This window comes from Somniosus microcephalus, chromosome 2 (genome assembly GCF_052327205.1).
Source record: "Somniosus microcephalus isolate GS21.2 chromosome 2, FLI_Smic_1.0, whole genome shotgun sequence".
In the NCBI taxonomy this organism is placed as follows: domain Eukaryota; kingdom Metazoa; phylum Chordata; class Chondrichthyes; order Squaliformes; family Somniosidae; genus Somniosus; species Somniosus microcephalus.
In genome coordinates this window covers 194,897,076-194,914,958 of record NC_140988.1, presented here as the reverse complement: position 1 = coordinate 194,914,958, position 17,883 = coordinate 194,897,076, and the positions used below count along the sequence as shown (strand labels likewise).

Here is a 17,883-nt window from a genome sequence, read left to right as displayed (position 1 = left end):
GCTCTGCTCGGCTCTTCCGCCCCTCACCCTCATGGCTGTCGCTCTTTCCCCATCCTGTGCTAACCCCCTGGCCTTTGCCCGTGCCTATTCCCCACTCCATCTGGAACTCGCCCAGGCACTGCATCGGGCGGACACGGGCAATTCAGGCCAGGCGAGGCGGGACGAGACGAGGGGAGGAGGGAAGAGGGCAGCACGGTGGCATAGTGGTTAGCACTGTTGCCTCACAGTGCCAGAGACCTGGGTTCGAATCCGGCCTCGGGTGACTGTCTGTGTGGAGTTTGCACATTCTCCCTGTGTTTGCGTGGGTTTCCTCCGGGTGCTCCGGTTTCCTCCCACAGTCCAAAGATGTGCGGGTTAGGTTGATTGGCTATGATAAATTGACCCTTAGTGTTAGGGGGATTAAATACATGGGGTTACGGGGATAGGGTGGGATATGTGTTGGTGTAGGGGTTACGGGGATCGGGTGGGATATGTGTCGGTGCAGGCTCGATGGGCCGAAATGGCCTCTATCTGCACTGTGGGGTTTCTGTGACCGACCGAAGAAGACCAACTGAGGAAGACCAATTGAGGAAGACCAACTGAGGAGACGAACTGAGGGGAGGCTTCGAATCATTGGGCCTTCAGCCTCAGCCAACCTGCGACTACACACAAACTCAAACTGTCGGCCGATGACGAAGAATCATCCCTGCAAGGTAAAGTACCCAATCAGAGGCTTTAACTTTGGGGTACTCGAACCTGGACAACGCCCTTGCTGCACTCGGAGACCACGTGATGATGGCAGGCTCTAGAGAGCACCAAGAGCGAACCCCGAACCCAACTGCTGTTTTGAGTCCAGCAGATCCCTTTTGATTGGTGAGCATGAAGTTGTGACCCCTCATAGCTTGATCTAGTTAGGTATAGGGGGTGGGATAAGGATAAGGGGATTGTTAAGATAGTTGTTTTCCCTCGATGTGCCGTGTGGTCCCCATTCCCTGTATAAGTATAGTTATTCTTTTGTATATTGCCTGTAGAAGTGTAGACTAGTAATTTTCCATAAGATTGTAACAATTTTTCCTCTTCAATAAAATCTTGGTTTTGTTTACATCCAACCACCTGTCTACCCGAGTCTTCTCTGTACCGCCACCTTGTACCTAAGTCCGGTGTCTAGAACCCAGGGGCGTTGGAGCGATTCGAACCGCTCATAAACAGTCAGCGGCATAACTGACTGGGCATACATGCCAAACAACACCACCACACGCCACCCCCTACACTGCCGATGGAAGTGGTCACACTCAATGTTTTCAAGGGGAGACTGGATAGGCACTTGAGAGAAATAAACTTGCAGGGCTACGGGGATAGAGCGGGGGAATGGGACTGACTGAACTGCTCTACAGAGAGCTAGCACGGACTCGATGGGCCGAATGGCCTCCTTCTGTGCCATTATGACTCTGTGACTTTATGACTCTATGGCCTAGAAATTGGGTATAGCCCCGCTTGAGGCGTTAGAACTGGCGCTGTGCAAAGTTTATAGCCAAACGAAAGTTATCGCTGCCTGGCGAGATATTGGGTTGCATCGCCCCCAAAGAGGATTGAGGCGTGAAATCAGACGTTGCACGGGGCTCCTAAGGCACAAAAGTTGAGGCGCTACCCAATATCGGTGCGGATGGGCGCAGCGCAAGTGATCTCAATTACCGGAAACCACGAGACTTCCAGGCGCCGGCCGGCTCTTAAAGGGGTGGGTCAGTCAGCCTGAGCTGCCACACTCAACGCCCTGTAGGCCTCAGAATCAGCGCTTGCCCTTCTCTGGCGCAAGAAACTTGGTCAGGATGGATAAGGTGAGACAGAGAGCAGAGCGCTTCAGCACTGAGGCTCTGGACCAGTTGATGTCTGCAGTTGAGCGCCGTCGAGATGTTCTGTATCCTGACAATGGCAAGAGGCTGAATCAAAAGGCTTACCGGCGATCTTGGAGGGAGGTGTCTCTGAGGGTCAACTCCAGCAGCATGGCGACCAGGACCCCTCTTCAGTGCAGGAAGGAATTCAACTACCTCACTCGGGTCATTAGGGTGAGTGTTGGTTATGCAAACTTCTGATTCCCTCCATCTGCACCTAACTTCGAGGACCCTGTTGCCATGATGCCCCAATGGCCATCTGTCAGCAAGCACCCATGGCCCTTTCTGGGCACACACATGGACATTTCACTCAAGGCCACATGTAAGGGCCCTTGCACCATGGGGGGCATGAGATGATCTCTCAAGGCATCATGTAAGGGCCCTTGCACCATGGGGGGCATGAGATGATCTCTCAAGGCCTCATGTAAGGGCCCTTGCACCATGGGGGGCATGAGATGATCTCTCAAGGCATCATGTAAGGGCCCTTGCACCATGGGGGGCATGCGATGATCTCTCAAGGCCTCATGTAAGGGCTCTTGCACCATGGGGGGCATGAGATGATCTCTCAAGGCATCATGTTACAGAACTTCCCCTTCTTTCCCCTGCAGTCCAAGCTGGCAACGATCTGAAAGGAGCAGCGTCGAACCGGTGGCGGACCTCCACAAGTGGTCACTCTCACGGATCTCGAGGAGAGAGTGCACCAGATTCTTGGAGGACGTCTGTCTGGTCCTGTTACCACTGCAGCTGCCGACTCCATACTCGACAGCGAGGGTAAGGCTCTCACCTTTTTCAGCTGTCTCCTTCCACTTGGTCCCCCTGCCAGCATGCTTCCTCAGTGTGCCGCAATCTGGCATGCCTTTCCGCCAACCTGTCCTTTTGCTAAAGCCACTCTTCCACCTCCCTTCTTTCAGATGATGCATCACCAACTCGGGCTCAACGCCCTGAAGCTGCCAGTGCCAGTGCCTCAGGAGGCGAGGATCAGGAGGAAGGCGAACCATCCATTCCAATCTCAGGGGAGCAAACACATCTACAGACTGGGGATAATAGTTCCCTGGAGGGGAGGGGGGGGGGCTCTGAGGATCAGCCAGTTGCCGGAACAAGCGGCATGCAGCAACGCAAGGGGGGTAGGCAAGTTCGGCCACCGTCTTCCTGGAGGGCAAGGCAGGTAGTGATGACTGCTGCACAGAGTGCAGAGGAGGTGTGTTGCCTGGCTGAAATGAGCACCCAGGCCCGGCTCAGGCACACTGAGCTGATGGCTGCAGTGGGGAGGATGCCTCAGTCAATAGATACACTGGCAAAGAGTGTGTTGGACTTCGGGGCAACAATGGAGAGGACTCTCCAGGGCTTCAGGGCAACAATGGACAGGACTCTCCAGGGCTTCGGGGCAACAATGGAGAGGTCTGTCGAGGGCTTTGGGCCAACAATGGAGAGGACTGTCCAGGGCTTCGAGGCCGCTATGGAAAGGACTGTTCAGGGCTTCGGACAATCCCTGGAAAGGTCTGTCCAGAGCTTGTCCGAGGCAGTGGAGCGGGCGGCACCGGCCTTGTCTGAAGCAATGGAAAGAACTGTCCAGGGCTTCTCCAAAGCACTGGCACCTGGCTCACAGGTCCTTACTGCTGCCATGCAGTCACTTGCCGGCCTCGTCCACACCCAGATTGAGGCAACGCGAACTCTCACTGCAGCCACCCTATCTGCATCAGCTAGGATCACCCCGGGTCCTTCCAGTCCCATACAAGGCCAGGAATCAGTGGAGCATGCGATTGTGGTGGATGAGCTGAGCCGGTCCCCTCAGAGAGCCAGTGTGTCGTCCGACAATGGTGCAGGTGTCCTCTCTCAGCAGGTGACCATTCCACATGCCAGCGCTGGCACATCTGCAGTGCAGCTGCCACCACCTGCAGGGCACACTGCTTCCAGCCATGCTCAGATCAAGCATCCTGCGTCCGCACCCTCCAAACCCAAAGGTCGGCCAGGCCGTCCCTCAGGGGCTTCTGCGCTTCCACATAGTCAGCAGGCGTCCCCCAGCCTTCACCCCGCCACTGGGGTTCAATTACGTAGGAGCAGCAGGGTGGGAAGGGTCCGACCGCGAAAGAGAAGTCGTTCTCCATCAAGGGGCCAGCAGTAGAGGGAGGTGCTGAGATGTTTCTTTGGCCAAATTCAAGGAGACCCTCACCTGTTGGAAATGTTGGAAATAGTTTGTTTAGTTTTGCGGCTTTGCCGAAGAGTTAACTGTTATTTTGTTAGTTATGGTTTCTGTTGACATGACGTTGTTTTGCTGTAATGAAAGACTTTTGTGACAATAAAGAGAAGTTTTAATGTGCTGTGGTGTACGTGACTAATTACAGTGATGCTGGCCTTCAGAGGCTTTCAAACATCCAAAGTGCGCAGGAGTAAAGACACTCATCATTCCGCCAGAGGGGCCTCGATACGAGCCCTCATGAGCCTTTGACGGATGGCCCTTCCACTTTCAGGAGCCCTTCCATCTTCCTCCTCCTCCTCGTCCGCATGCTCCTCCTCTTCCTCCTCCTCCGCCTGCTTCTCCAGGGTCAGAGGGAAGGTGATGAATTGACGCCTTCGCCTATAAAGGGCAGCTGTAACTTGCCGGATGCAGCAGTGGACTGCAACCTGAGAGATATTCGCAATGTCCCCAATGGCTCACTGAAAGGATCCGTTGCCATAAAAATTGAGGGCAACAGTCAGTTTAGCGGCCACCGACAGAGAGGTCCTGCACCGTAGACGCGGCTGCAGATCCTCAGCAAGCAGGTGGCACAGCTCAGTAACAACGTCCCTCCCGATTCGGAGCCTTTGCACACACTGCTCCTCCGACATGTCAAGGTATGACACCTGCTGCCTAAAGACCCTCGCAGCATACCCTCGGATTGGCCGACCTCCATTGCCCCTCCTCCTTCTGGCCAATCCCGGCCCTCTCTCCCGCCGTCTCTCTGCCCCTTCATAGTGCTCGGCCATGAGGCCGTCGCCCTCCAAAGCATCTCCCATTCCGATGCCAGTTGGTCAAAAGGCTGTTAGGTCTCGTGCTCCAACTGCTCTGGACAGGTTTGAGGGTCTCAAGTACTCTAATGCTAAATTCCAAAAACTCTGCTCCACAGTAGCTCACCAACTCTCTCCACCAACGATCGCAATGAACAGGCCAAGTGGCTGAAGCTTCTATACTAGAGCTGTCCCCTTTAAATAGCACCCCCGACTCCGAGAAGGGCCTGCTAACGCTCCTTCGAACTGTCACTAATAGCGCTAGGCGTAAAGGCTCCGGGCGCCACCCAATATCCGCTCAGGCACCCCTAAAAGGTGTTGCACAATGAAATGACGTCATGATCTGCTTGCGCTCGCGGGCGCGCGCAAACACTTAGCGCAGGCGCTAAATGTATAGTCAATATGGGAGTTGTCGCTATCTTCATTGCGCCCGCCCCAACATTGGGTAACGCCCCAATTCTCGGTCTCTTTAGGCGCTAACCGTTGGCGCAAACAACCAAATTTCTAGGCCTATGACATTTGTTAATTTTTTATTGTATTTTTTTTCCAGTCAGTAACATACTATTGACTATAAAAGTACAATATAAAAACAGCTTTAGGTGCACACCAGGTAGGGCTGTCCTTTGGAATAGTTTCCTTATACATTTTTAATATAAGGAATGTTAAACTGGATTTTAACCTATATCTGAGGTTAAATAAACAATCAACAGAATCTTCTTTCTGAATGTGTTATTATCTAATTTATACCATTGTTAGCCTGTTCCTTTTCATAATAAATTATACCCTAGATTTTTGAAAAATATAGCTTTAATTGTAAAATTTGAATTAAGTAGTTTTTCAAATTGTTGTAGCTGTCACTGGAGAAGTTGCTTCAAGTATTTGTTTAATTTCAAGTGATTTAAATTATTATCCATATAGATTATCTTTTTAATCCACAATGAAAAAGCCTCTTTGTTTGGATAAGATTTAAGGAAACATTGCTGTAGCAAACATATAGTCATATCAAATATTGGAGATAATGCTATCTTACAAAATTGATTGTGATCAAGTTGTTTGACAGCTATAATTTACCACTGTCAAGGTTCACTGAGATCGAGCTAGCTAAGCTACTGTGCCTTCTGAACAGTTTGATTATATTTTTCACACATTTTAGGTGAAAAATTTGGGGGCTTTACGCAACCCGTTACCATCAAAAAATGGCGAAAGCCAGCTGGTGGCGGGTCCTGCGGCGTCCTCCATCGTCCCAGTAATGCATCCGGTAAGTACGGGAGCCCTGCAAAAATAAATGGCAGATTGGTGACGCCTGCACACCGACTTAACATCACCATGGCCAACATTAACCTAGCGCTGAGTTCAGCGCTGGGTCATAAATACGGCCAGTGTGCAAAGAAACTGAAGGGGGTGCTGTCAGCGCCTCCGAAAGGGGCACACGAATCTTTCAGGTAAGGTTCCAGTTAAGCTTTTGGACTTTTTTGGGGGGATTTTATTTAAGTAGTGGCTTAGTGCAATACATGTTAAACATTTTTAAAGTGTGCCGGGAGTGCTGCTGGATGCTTGCAAGTCCTTAGGTGGTAAAGGAAGGCATCTGAGAAAACAGAAAAAGCTGCAAATACTCAAAAGGTCAGGCAACATCCATGGAGAGGGAAACAGATTTCATGTCTCAGGTCGAGATGCTGCCTGACCTGCTGAGTATTTCCAGCATTTTATGCTTTCATTTCAGATTTACAGCATCCGCTCACAGAGGGAAGAGGAAGACTCAGAAGAGGAAGAAACAGAAGAGGTGGAAGCAGATGGAAGGATGCATCCCAGACAGCCCCTTTGTGGCCGGGATATCTGGAATGGCATCATCCGCCTGTCATGCATCACTGTCTCTGCCATCCCCAGTGACCACAACCCCAATTCTCCTTTCAACATTAGCCCCACACTTTACCTTCCCTCTGTTACTGACCATCACAGTGTCCTCTTTGCCACAATAGTTAAATAAAAGCCACCACAAAGCAAACTTTCCATTCCAAATTTATACATCTATCCATCTGACATGACATCAAGAAATCAACTCATCACCCTTATGCCTTCTCTCAGTGACTGTCATGTGTGCCTTGCCTATCCTACTGATGTCACGCAGTGCTACCCCGGTGGCTGCAGCATGGCTGGAGGAAGGCTGCTGCCTTTCAGTGTGGGACACTGCAATTGGCCTTTCTGGTCGATCTTGAGGAGCTGGTGGCTGGGAGTGTCAAATTAATCATCTTCTTCACTCTCCTCTCCCTCTTCTTGGTCAACCACTGGCTGGGCAGGCTCCATTTCTTGGGTGTGTGAAATGAGGAAGGCACATGGGTGGAGTGTGGTGAAGGGAGGGCAGGAAAGCAAGAGATGCATGTGAGAAGGAGGATAATGTATGAGGATATAAGCATCTTGTATCCTTTTAGTCCCACCGCTGACCAAGAACTCAGCCATGCCCTTGCCAAGAATGGCCAGCACAGTCTCCTCCAAGGGGGTGAGCTGAGGCTAGGAATGGGAGATGTGCCTCGTGATTGGTACAGATTGTTGGTAGGTGAGTGATTGGGAGGAGTCGTGCATTGAGAAGTGTGTGAGGCTAGTGAGGCAATTGGTAGGAGATGGCTTTTCAAGATGCATTCACTGACCTTGACCACTGGTCTGAGATCATGAAGCGTCTTTGGGCACTGGAGCCAGGTGGTGGGAGTTGTAGGGGTTCACAAAATTACCCTATTTTCCCTGAAGATCGGGAAATATTGGTCCACATCGTGGACGAAGAATTGGGTGATGTGAATTGTCTACAATGCTTTAAAATGTGCCCAGAACCGCAAAAAGGCTGCGTTGAGATGGACAGCATGTGGACAACACCGGAATCGAGGAGCTCTGTGGAAAATATTCACACACCTTAAGACAGTAATTTTATTAATAAAATTGTTTCCTGGAGTTTGGTCAATCACAGATTTAAAAATGGCTGTCAGAGAAAGCATTGGACAAGAACAATAGGGCTTGGGTAAACAGCCCCTGATGTCTGTGTATAAAGTGGGAGGATACAGTGGCAGTCAGACCTGTCAATCAAACCAGGGAGTTTCCCTTTTGTGGAGAGGCAAGGTTTGTTTATATGAAACTGCAGGATGTTTATTTACTTAATGGATTAGCCCACTTCAACTGAAACTGCAGAACAACCGGCTTCTATTTACACAGAAATCCAAACCCATTCAAAGCACTTACACACAATGGATACATCTAAACTCCGGAAAAAGGACTTTTGATATGCAACAGTTTAGGAATGAATGGGTTTTTGAATCACCCAATTCTAAACAATAAGGCAGTTGGATTCCCTTTTGTTAGCCCAGGTGAACTCTGGATGTGGGCGGGTACACTCCGGCCCCAGAGTGTAGACTCATTAAATCACTCCAACCACTTTGAATCAGCCAATCACAGCCTTTCTTTTGTGTATTGGAACTTTTGGGCGCGATTTTTGCACACAGACCTTTTTCAGCGTCAAACAGGAGTTGGCAGGATATAAAAGATAGCTCCTGAGAAGCTATCTCTCTCTCACTTCGCTGGACCCCAGGTGAGCAGGTTTTCTGACTCCTCAGCAAGGCAATCTAGTAAGGAGTTAGGGGGGGGGTGATTTAGGGGAAATTGCTAAGATTGTTTAATCAACATTGTAGCCATCAATCCCTTGTTTTTGCCGTCTGCCTTCCCCCATTTAAGCAATTTTACTGTAATTACTGTGTTCATGTGGTATAGTTTAAATTTGATTATAGTTTCTTTAGTTTAATAAAAGTTTGACTTTCTCACACCCAGACCAGTTGTCCGTTTTAATATATCATTAATTATAAGCCCTCCAGTCAGAACTGGAAGGCGGGGTAGCGATTCGAAACCGCTGTGTAAATTGGTTTACAGTGTAGCAGCAAAAGGCTGCTGACCAGGTGAATTACCGTAAACCAGGTAAAAGGTTGGAATTGGTCAGAGTGCAGGGAAAGCTGCCTGACCAGGCAAATTACTGTAAGAACATAAGAACATAAGAAATAGGAGCAGGAGTAGGCCATACGGCCCCTCGGGCCTGCTCCGCCATTCAATAGGATCATGGCTGATCTGAATCTAGACTCACGTCCACTTCCCTGCCCTCTCCCCGTAACCCCTAATTCACTTATCTGCTAGGAAAATGTCTATCTCCATTTTAAATTTATTTAATGTTGCAGCTTCCACAGCTCTCTGGGGTAGCAAATTCCATAGATTTACTACCCTCTGAGTGAAGAAGTTTCTCCTCATCTCAGTTTTGAAAGGGCAGCCCCTTATTCTAAGATTATGCCCCCTAGTTCTAATCTCACCCATCAGTGGAAACATCCTCACCGCATCCACCCGATCAAGCCCCCTCACAATCTTATATGTTTTGATAAGATCGCCTCTGATTCTTCTGAACTCCAATGAGTAGAGTCCCAACCTACTCAACCTTTCCTCATACGTCAACCCCCTCATCTCTGGAATCAACCAAGTGAACCTTCTCTGAACCACCTTGAGAGCAAGTATATCTTTTCTTAAATATGGAAACCAAAACTGCACGCAGTATTCCAGGTGTGGCCTCACCAATACCCTGTATAACTGCAGCAAGACTTCTCTGTTTTTATACTCCATCCCCCTTGCAATAAAAGCCAAGATTCCATTGGCCTTCCTGATCACCTGCTGCACCTGTTAAACCAGTTAAAAGATGCCCCCCTACAAAATGGCGACTGCAGCTGGACTGGAGGCAGTTCTTGATATGATAAGAGGTCTGGATCTGGAGAATGCATCAGTTCTTGCTTTTAGTCTGTGGGCAGTCCTGCGGAAGGTAGTGGCAGTGTGTAAGCTGGCCTATTATAGTATAGGTTGCCAGGTTAAAGAGGCCGAGAATCGGGAGTCCCAGCTTGAAAAATGCCAGGCAGAGATAGAGCGCCTTGTGCAGGAAGTCACTGAGGCCAGAGATAGTGAGATGAGACTGCAGGAAGAGCATGTCCGCCTCATCTCAGAGGTTACAGAGCAGGAGGTAAGGGTTAGGGAAGTAAAAACAGCTTATAAGCTGGCCTGCACCCAAAGGTTTAGTGAAGCAGATCATGGCCCCTGTAGGGCAGAGATAGAAAGCCTTAACATGGCTTTAAAAGCAGCAAAGGGGACGATTTGTGTGATCAGCCCGAAGGCAGGTCAGCCGGATTTTACTAGCAGCCCAAACCAGACCACCCCACAGGCAGCACCCAGAGCAGTGCTGGATTGGGAACTAGAGATCCCAAGACCGCAGCCCACAGCTCCGAGTCTTGAGGAGCTCTGGCAGCAAGGAGGGGTGGACAATGGGGTGGTGGGAGAACACCAGCAGGTCCCGCTAGGCAGGCGGGGACCAAGACCAGTGTACCCCCTCCGACAACGGAGGTATGGTCCGCCCGTGGATGATAATAACCCAGGGGCTGTTCAGCATACCTATATGGTGCCCTATGATACCCCACAGCTCAGAGGCATGGTGAACCATATTCCCATACTCTCTGAAAAGGGAGAGCCCTCAATGCACTTCCAACAAGTAGACCAGGCAGCCGGCGTTAACAGCTGTGATGATGAAGAGAAAGCTAGAATGTTGCCTTTCTCTGTGGATAGCAAGCTCTATCAGACCCTTTTGGATGAGGCCAAGAGTGGGCAGAAAGGTTTTGAGGACCTGAAGGAGGAAATACTGGAAGCCATGGTTGCGAACGACGGCAAACCGTTCGATCGCGTAGGGAAAACCCTGCAGAAGGAAGGGGAGACCCCACAGGCATTTGCAGACAGGCTGTGGCCAGTGTACAACCGTGCCTGTGCAGGGGGACAAAATAGGGCATGACTGAACCAGTGGCAGCAGACCCAATGGCTTCATTGCCTGGTGTCCAATTGCCTGCCCCAGATAAAGGAGAAGCTGATACCTCGTTTGACTCCCGAGACCGCTTAGTAACCGAAGAGAGTGTAATCCGGCAGCTCATGGTAGCATATTGGAATGGGAGGAATAGAGAGACCCCCCAGCAAAAGGGTAAAGTCCACGAGGTTAAACCTGGGGCTCAATATAAGAAAGAGTGGCGCCAGGAGGGGAGTCGTCCCTCCCAGAACAAGATCACTTGTTACAAGTGCGGGGAGGGTGGCCACTGGTGCAGGGATTGTAAAAAGCCTGGGAGAGATGATAAAGCTGGGACCCCCGCAGCCCCAACTCAAAGGGTAGAGACAGGAATTTCCCCTGCCTCAGTCGAGTCGCTACTGGAGGCAATGCAGTCTCTCCTGACCAACCAGGGAAAGGTAGCAGCCATCAGTGGTGCTGCACTCCCCTCGCCCAACTCTGCCTCCCCACAATGACTGGCCGATATGCTGGTCAAGGAGGGTGCATGGGCAGGCACTTTCTGGGACCCATATGGGTCCGGGCCAGTGGCAGTGATTACAGGCAGGGATGGGACACAGAGAAATTCAGGAAAATTGTACAAATCTGCCCAAACAAGTTCAAGTTCACAGCCTGTAAAGACAGGCACTGTGGCTTGTTCCCAGGGAAAAGTTGTCCAGCCCACAAATTGGGACACTTCCCCGCCCCAGTGGGACCCTAGTTTTGCCCAAATTTCAAATTTGAAAAAGTTAGGTGGCTCAGAAACAGAGAAACAGCAGCCTGGGATTAGAAATCAGCAGGCTGCTGCCCATCCATTCACAAAAGATCGCTTGGAGACTGCCCGTGCATGCGCAGTCGCTGGTCTGGAGACAGGAATCCCCCAGTCTTCTGAACTGCAGGTTCGCGCAGGCGCAGTCGCGCACCTGAGGGGAGTGGTTTCCCAAGACCAGGTTTGCGCAGGCGCGGTTCCCCAGCCCGTACCCCAGTGGATCATCTTCAGTTTTCCCGCACAGGCGCAGCTGCGCACCTGAGAAAAAAGGTTCCCCAGCACCGGGTTCGCGCAGGTGCAGTCATGGACCCGGAACCCCCCAGTGGCTCTTGCTCAGTTTGAGGCCGAGCGCGCAGGCGCAGTTGGCCGTTTAAAGATCCCCACTTCCCAATCTATACACGCAGGCGCAACGGCCTGCTTGGAAGACTCAGCGGCTCTTCCAACCCTTTTTAGAGAAATCGAACGCGCAGGCGCGGTTGCCTGTGAGAGTGTAGCAGTTCCCCAGCCCTGTGAAGAGATTGTTCGCGCAGGCGCAGTTGCCTGCGGGACCCCAGCGGCTCTTCCTAAGTTTTGCCGTGCAGGCGCAATCGCCTGTTTGAAGCCAGAGGCTTCACAGCCTCTGCCGAGGCACTCCGAAAAGATAGTTTGCGCAGGCGCAGTTGCCGGCGTGACCACAGCCGCTCTTTTTCAGGAGGTTTGCGCAGGCGCACTCGCCTGCTTGAATACAGAGGCTTCACAGCCTCTGCCGAGGGACTCAGGGGAGGAGATTTGTGCAGGCGCAGTCATCTGTTTAAAGGAACAAGCTTCCCAGCCCGCTTCTAGAGTGGTCCCCCCCATGATGTGGGACCCTGGGGAGGCAGGGATAGCAATTCCTCTTGCAGGGGAGCTGGGAACAGGTTTTGCACATGGGGAGGAAGATTTCCAGCCACCAGCAGTGGGTGGTGAGGGAATACCTGCCCCCAGCACAGGAGTGGGCAGGGAAAAGCAGACAAACCCGGAGTACCGGCAGGCTGCCAGGTAACTTATACAGTCCGGGATGTTTGCACCAGGGGGAGAAGGTTCCCAGCCAGCTAGGGCTGTGACCCAAGCTCAGGGTCCACCAGCCAAAGTTTCCCCCACAGAGACGCCCCTCAGAAGGTCTCAGCGGGCCCACAAGCCCAAGGTACCTGCCACAAAGAGCAATCTCCCAAACCGGGGAGAAGCCAAAGGGCAGAGGTCCCCAACCAGCAGCCATAAGCTGCGAGGGACCAGAGGCAGGAGGCAGTCCAGCTTCGCTGCAGCCAGCAGTAATCTGTGACAGTGCCAGTGTTTAGCCTTGCCGTCCGGAGACAGGCGGCATTTGTATTATAGCTATGTGTGTATATAGCTTGCTTTAAGGTGTAAATTGTAAGTTTAGAATTAACTGTTGTAGTTTAAGTTAAAGTTTAAGTTTACATGTGTGCCAAATGTTTGTATTTTGGTCCGAGGTCAAGGGACACGACCATGTCTCCACCTAAGGCAGCAGGTCAGTGAGACCTGGCTGCATGTCCTTTTAAGTTTTGCAGGAGAGTGGAAGATGAAGCAGCCCTGTTTGCCCAGCCCAAGCTGGGCATCGAATGAAGATATGGATACAGAATGTTAGGGATCACCTCATCACTGGACGAATCCAGAGGGAAACCCCGCAACGACCTTCGGGAGAATCCGGACAGGGTCCGGAGGAACTTGCCTACTCCTCCGACATGGAAGAAATGGCCCCAGCTGGGTGGGGTATGGCCCCCAACCCAGCACTATCCTGACCGAAGTTCACTTGCGGGAGACCTCGCTGTTGAAGAGTCATGGTGGGGAAGCACGGGTGCCTTGTCAGGTAGGGACGCATTCCCTGGGAGTGGGTGGTGATGGCCCGGGAAAGATTGTAAAGGGGAGGGGGAGACCCAAGAGTCGCATGGGTGCATTCAGGGAAGTGAGGAACTCACCCGGGGGCCCACGGGCAAAGTTAGAGTGTAAGTGTGGCTGGTGAGGATGAGTGGGTGGCCGGATCTGGGATCCAAGTTTGAGTGTGGGGCCAGGGAGAGCCGCCACACAGGCACCCATCATTTTCTGCAGCCAGTCAAGGGAAGATGGGAGGGGGAGGGACTGGGAGCCGGGATCCCATACCCCCTGGTCTCGGTCTGTGCCTAGCTAATTTTAAACATGAGGGGTGCCCCGCCTCCACAAAGGTACAAGGGAACAGCTCGGGGCTAGCGGAGCAGGCTGGTCTGTAAATCCATTCTGTCTGTTTTAAAATTTAAGACAATCAAAGGGAGGTGGAAGGTACATTTACTGCCCGGGTGGGAGGAGCAATACCCACTCGAATTTTTGACCCATCATTGGCACATGATGGTCGGGGTTTGTTTAAGCATGTTGTTCAAGATTTTTTGTATTTTGTGTTACAGCCCCAAGTTGAGCAGAGGCGTAGGATCTTCTCAGTGCTTGTGATCATTTTGTGACAACTCCAAGTTGATCAGAGGCGTAGGACCCTCTCCGAGCTTGGGAACATTTTGATTACATTGTGTAACTAAGATTGCAACATTTTGTAATAAGTTGTAATGTAACAAGTGATTGTAAATTTTGATGCATTGTATAATGTAACAAGTGACGCAGGGGAATCAGACCCTTATTGTAAATTGATGCCTACCGTACCACGGTTTTTTCTTGAATTTGAGGGGAACAGATGGGACGGGGATCAGTGTTAGGTAGCTGTTAGGTAAATAGAGGGGATGGTTGTTTGTCGGGGGGTCCGAAAGTTTTGCTCACTCCTTCGAGTGGATACTTCAATCAAGTTGGGAGTAGCAAAAGGGGGGAATGTAGGGGTTTGCAAAATTCCCCTATTTTCCCTGAAGATCGGGAAATATTGGTCCAGATCGTGGACGAAGAATTGGGTGATGTGAATTGTTGACAATGTTTTAAAACATGCCCAGAACCGCAAAAAGGCTGTGTTGAGATGGACAGCACGTGGTCAACACCGGAATCGAGGAGCTCTGTGGAAAATATTCACACACCTTAAGACAGTACTTTTATTAATAAAATTGTTCCCTGGAGCTTGGTCAATCACAAAGATTTTAAAATGGCTGTCAGAGAAAGCATTGGACAAGAACAATAGGGCTTGGATAAGCAGCCCATGATGTCTGTGTATAAAGTGGGAGGATACAGTGGCAGTCAGACCTGTCAATCAAACCAGGGAGTTTCCCTTTTGTGGAGAGGCAAGGTTTGTTTATATGAAACTGCAGGATGTTTATTTACTTAAGGGATTAGCCCACTTGAACTGAAACCACAGGACAATCGGCTTCTATTTACACAGAAATCCAAACCCATTCAAAGCACTTACACACAATGGATACATCTAAACTCTGGAAAAAGGACTTTTGATATGCAACAGTTTAGGAATGAATGGGTTTTTGAATCACCCAATTCTAAACAATAAGGCAGTTGGATTCCCTTTTGTTAGCCCAGAAGAACTCCGGATGTGGGCGGGTACACTCCGGCCCCAGAGTGTAGACACATTAAATCACTCCAACCACTTTGAATCAGCCAATCACAGCCTTTCTTTTGTGTATTGGAACTTTTGGGCACGAGTTTTGCACACAGACCTTTTTCAGCGCCAAACAGGAGTTGGCAGGATATAAAAGATAGCTCCTGAGAAGCTCTCTCTCTCTTACTTCGCTGGACCCCAGGTGAGCAGGTTTTCTGACTCCACAGCAAGGCAATCTAGTCAGGAGTTAGGGGGTGGTGATTTTGGGGACCCAGGTTCGAATCCGGCCTCGGGCGACTGTCTGTGTGGAGTTTGCACATTCTCCCCGTGTTTGCGTGGGTTTCCTCCAGGTGCTCTGGTTTCCTCCCACAGTCCAAAGATGTGTGAGTTAGGATGATTGGCTATGATAAATTGACCCTTAGTGTTAGGGGGATTAAATACGTGGGGTTACGGGGATCGGGTGAGATATGTGTCGGTGCAGGCTCGATGGGCCGAAATGGCCTCTATCTGCACTGTAGGGTTTCTGTGAATCTGTGATTGTGATTGTTTAATCAACATTGTAGCCATCAATCCCTCATTTTTGCCGTCTGCCTTCCCCCATTTAAGCAATTTTAGTGTAGTTGTGTTCATGTGGTATAGTTTAAATTTGATTATAGTTTCTTTAGTTTAATAAAAGTTTGACTTTCTCACACCCAGACCAGTTGTCCGTTTTAATATATCATTAATTATAAGCCCTCCAGTCAGAACTGGAAGGCGGGGTAGCGATTCGAAACCGCTGTTTGGAAATTGGTTTACAGTGTAGCAGCAAAAGGCTGCTGACCAGGTGAATTACCGTAAACCAGGTAAAAGGTTGGAATTGGTCAGAGTGCAGGGAAAGCTGCCTGACCAGGTAAATTACCGTAAACCAGTTAAAAGATGCCCCCCTACAGAGTGATGGCCTTGGTGATGTGGTCCCACATTGTTCTTTATGGAGGGCCTCCTGGCCCCTGTGGGTAGAGGACCTCTCCTGCAGTGTTGACCCCCTGCACAAAGCTGGAGTGCTGTGTATGAGGCACTGGGTACCCCTTCCCTGGCTTGCTGAACCATTTGTGCTGAAGCACTTTTCCCATTTTTTGAGGTGCGGAAAGGAATTCAGCTTTAAGTGCTGAAGACTCCCATTTTGGACTTCTTTTTAATAATTTTTTTATTGCAGGGCAGTAAGGACTGAAAATTGTATTTTTACACGGCATTTTAATTTTATCAGATCTGAATGCAGTGCCCCTTTAATTCATAGGCCCTTTAATTGCTCACAGTGCCTTGCAAACTCCGCAACCTCCCTCACACAGGCTGTAAGAATCTGCAACGTCGACTGTGGACGGGAACTTTGGGTCGGAGTCCTCCATTAATGGCGGGTGTTGCATGGTAAGTTAGTGCTGCGCGTCACATTTCCAACTCCCAGTGTGAATTTTTCAACAGTAGCGCTGCGGCCATTTTCAGCGACCGTTAATTCGAGTTGCCGGTGACGCCGGCGATTCTGTTGGTGAACACAAATTTTTCCCTTTTTGTGTTTAATCCCTTAAAGTTAGATGTAGTGAATAATTAACAAAGCTTCTATGTAAAAAGGTTATATAAAAAGCAATAGATTGCACTGGATATTAAGTCAGTTCAAACATTATTCCAACATTAATCGAAGGAAATCTGCAGTGGAATGTAATAAATTTTCTTTTTAGCCCTTTTTGTTGTAACTGAGAGTTTTATTTACCTGAAGAAACAAAATTAATTGGCTATGATTCATTTCTTGAACAATGTGCTATTAGATGTCCACTGAGAGCAGCCAGATTTAAGTTAATCTTCACATATACAGAGAAAATAATTTTTATATTTTTCATAGATTTTAGTTTGATAGCGGGAAAAAAGTACAGTGAAAGGGAAGGATTAAAAGTCCTTTGATCACCAAATGGGTAAGGGCATTTCCTAGTGTGGTGCAAAGCCTTACAGACTGGAAATGCAGGTTTAATTCCTGATCTGTGCTAAGCCAGCTGTTCTCAGTGAAGGCAGCAGGTGAAACACTGCAAATGGCTTCCACACCTTCAGACTTGGTTAAACATTAGCTTCTGTTAATTGCTATCTAGTGACCCCTGCTGGAAAGCACACATGCACGGATATTGGATGAGAACAAGACTGGTCATTTGTAATACCTTGCATGTAAAATGGCCTATGAACATTCCCTGCCTAGGCTCACACATAAAGAATGATTACTTAGCAAGAACCAGGAAGCTGCTGCATCAATGGAGTATCATCAAGATAAGTACAGTTGAGTGCACCTATTTGGCCTGTCTAGCTCATTCTTCCTTAGAAACCTATGGTGACTCTCTTACAGCATTCAGCTGCCTCTTGAATAACACTAGAATCTTTGGCCGTGATTTTGCTGACCTCAGTGGGTCCATGGTGGGTGATGTAGGCGGCGGGTCCCGACCCCACTCTGAAAGAATTTCCTCTGATTGGACTTGTTAAGCCCACCCAGCGCGGTTCCCAGCCAATGAGAGGAAGTGGGTCTGGTAAGGTCATTTGATGAGGCGTCATCAGCCGGTTTCCTTAAAGGGACCATGTCTAAATTTAGGTTGACATTTGTGCTGTCAATGTTCTACAGCATTGAGGTGCTGCAAACACTGACAAGCACTGCATTCTTAATGATCTCTAAATAAGGTAATAAGTACCTGAATTGGGTCCCCCGCTGGTGTGTGTCGGGTCTGCTCAGCGCTGACAGACCTGACATCGGGGAAAGGCGCGTGGCGGCAGCTTCACAGTGGGGTCCCAACCTGCTGGGGGAAAAAAAACTTTGCCACCTGACCCGCCACCGATCGCACCTGCTGACCCCTGGAAAATCTCAGCCGAAGTCTCCACTACCCTACCCAAAAGCTCATTCCAGATATTA

The 17,883-nt window shown here is 49.7% G+C and overlaps 1 protein-coding gene across 1 annotated transcript; it reads left to right on the top strand.

Moving 5' to 3' along the window:
- The first annotated feature begins 2,984 nt into the window (after positions 1-2,984).
- LOC147123174 (uncharacterized) lies at positions 2,985-16,683 on the top strand. The gene is made up of 2 exons (XM_085968252.1): positions 2,985-13,325; positions 13,894-16,683. Exon 1 carries the CDS (start codon positions 3,040-3,042, stop codon positions 3,988-3,990), a length of 951 nt encoding a protein of 316 aa, XP_085824378.1. The 5' UTR covers positions 2,985-3,039; the 3' UTR covers positions 3,991-13,325; positions 13,894-16,683.
- Positions 16,684-17,883: the final 1,200 nt, after the last annotated feature.

Excerpts from the sequence above, each read along its gene's own strand:
- LOC147123174 (XM_085968252.1), top strand. The coding sequence starts at position 3,040 with ATGACTGCTGCACAGAGTGCAGAGGAGGTGTGTTGCCTGGCTGAAATG.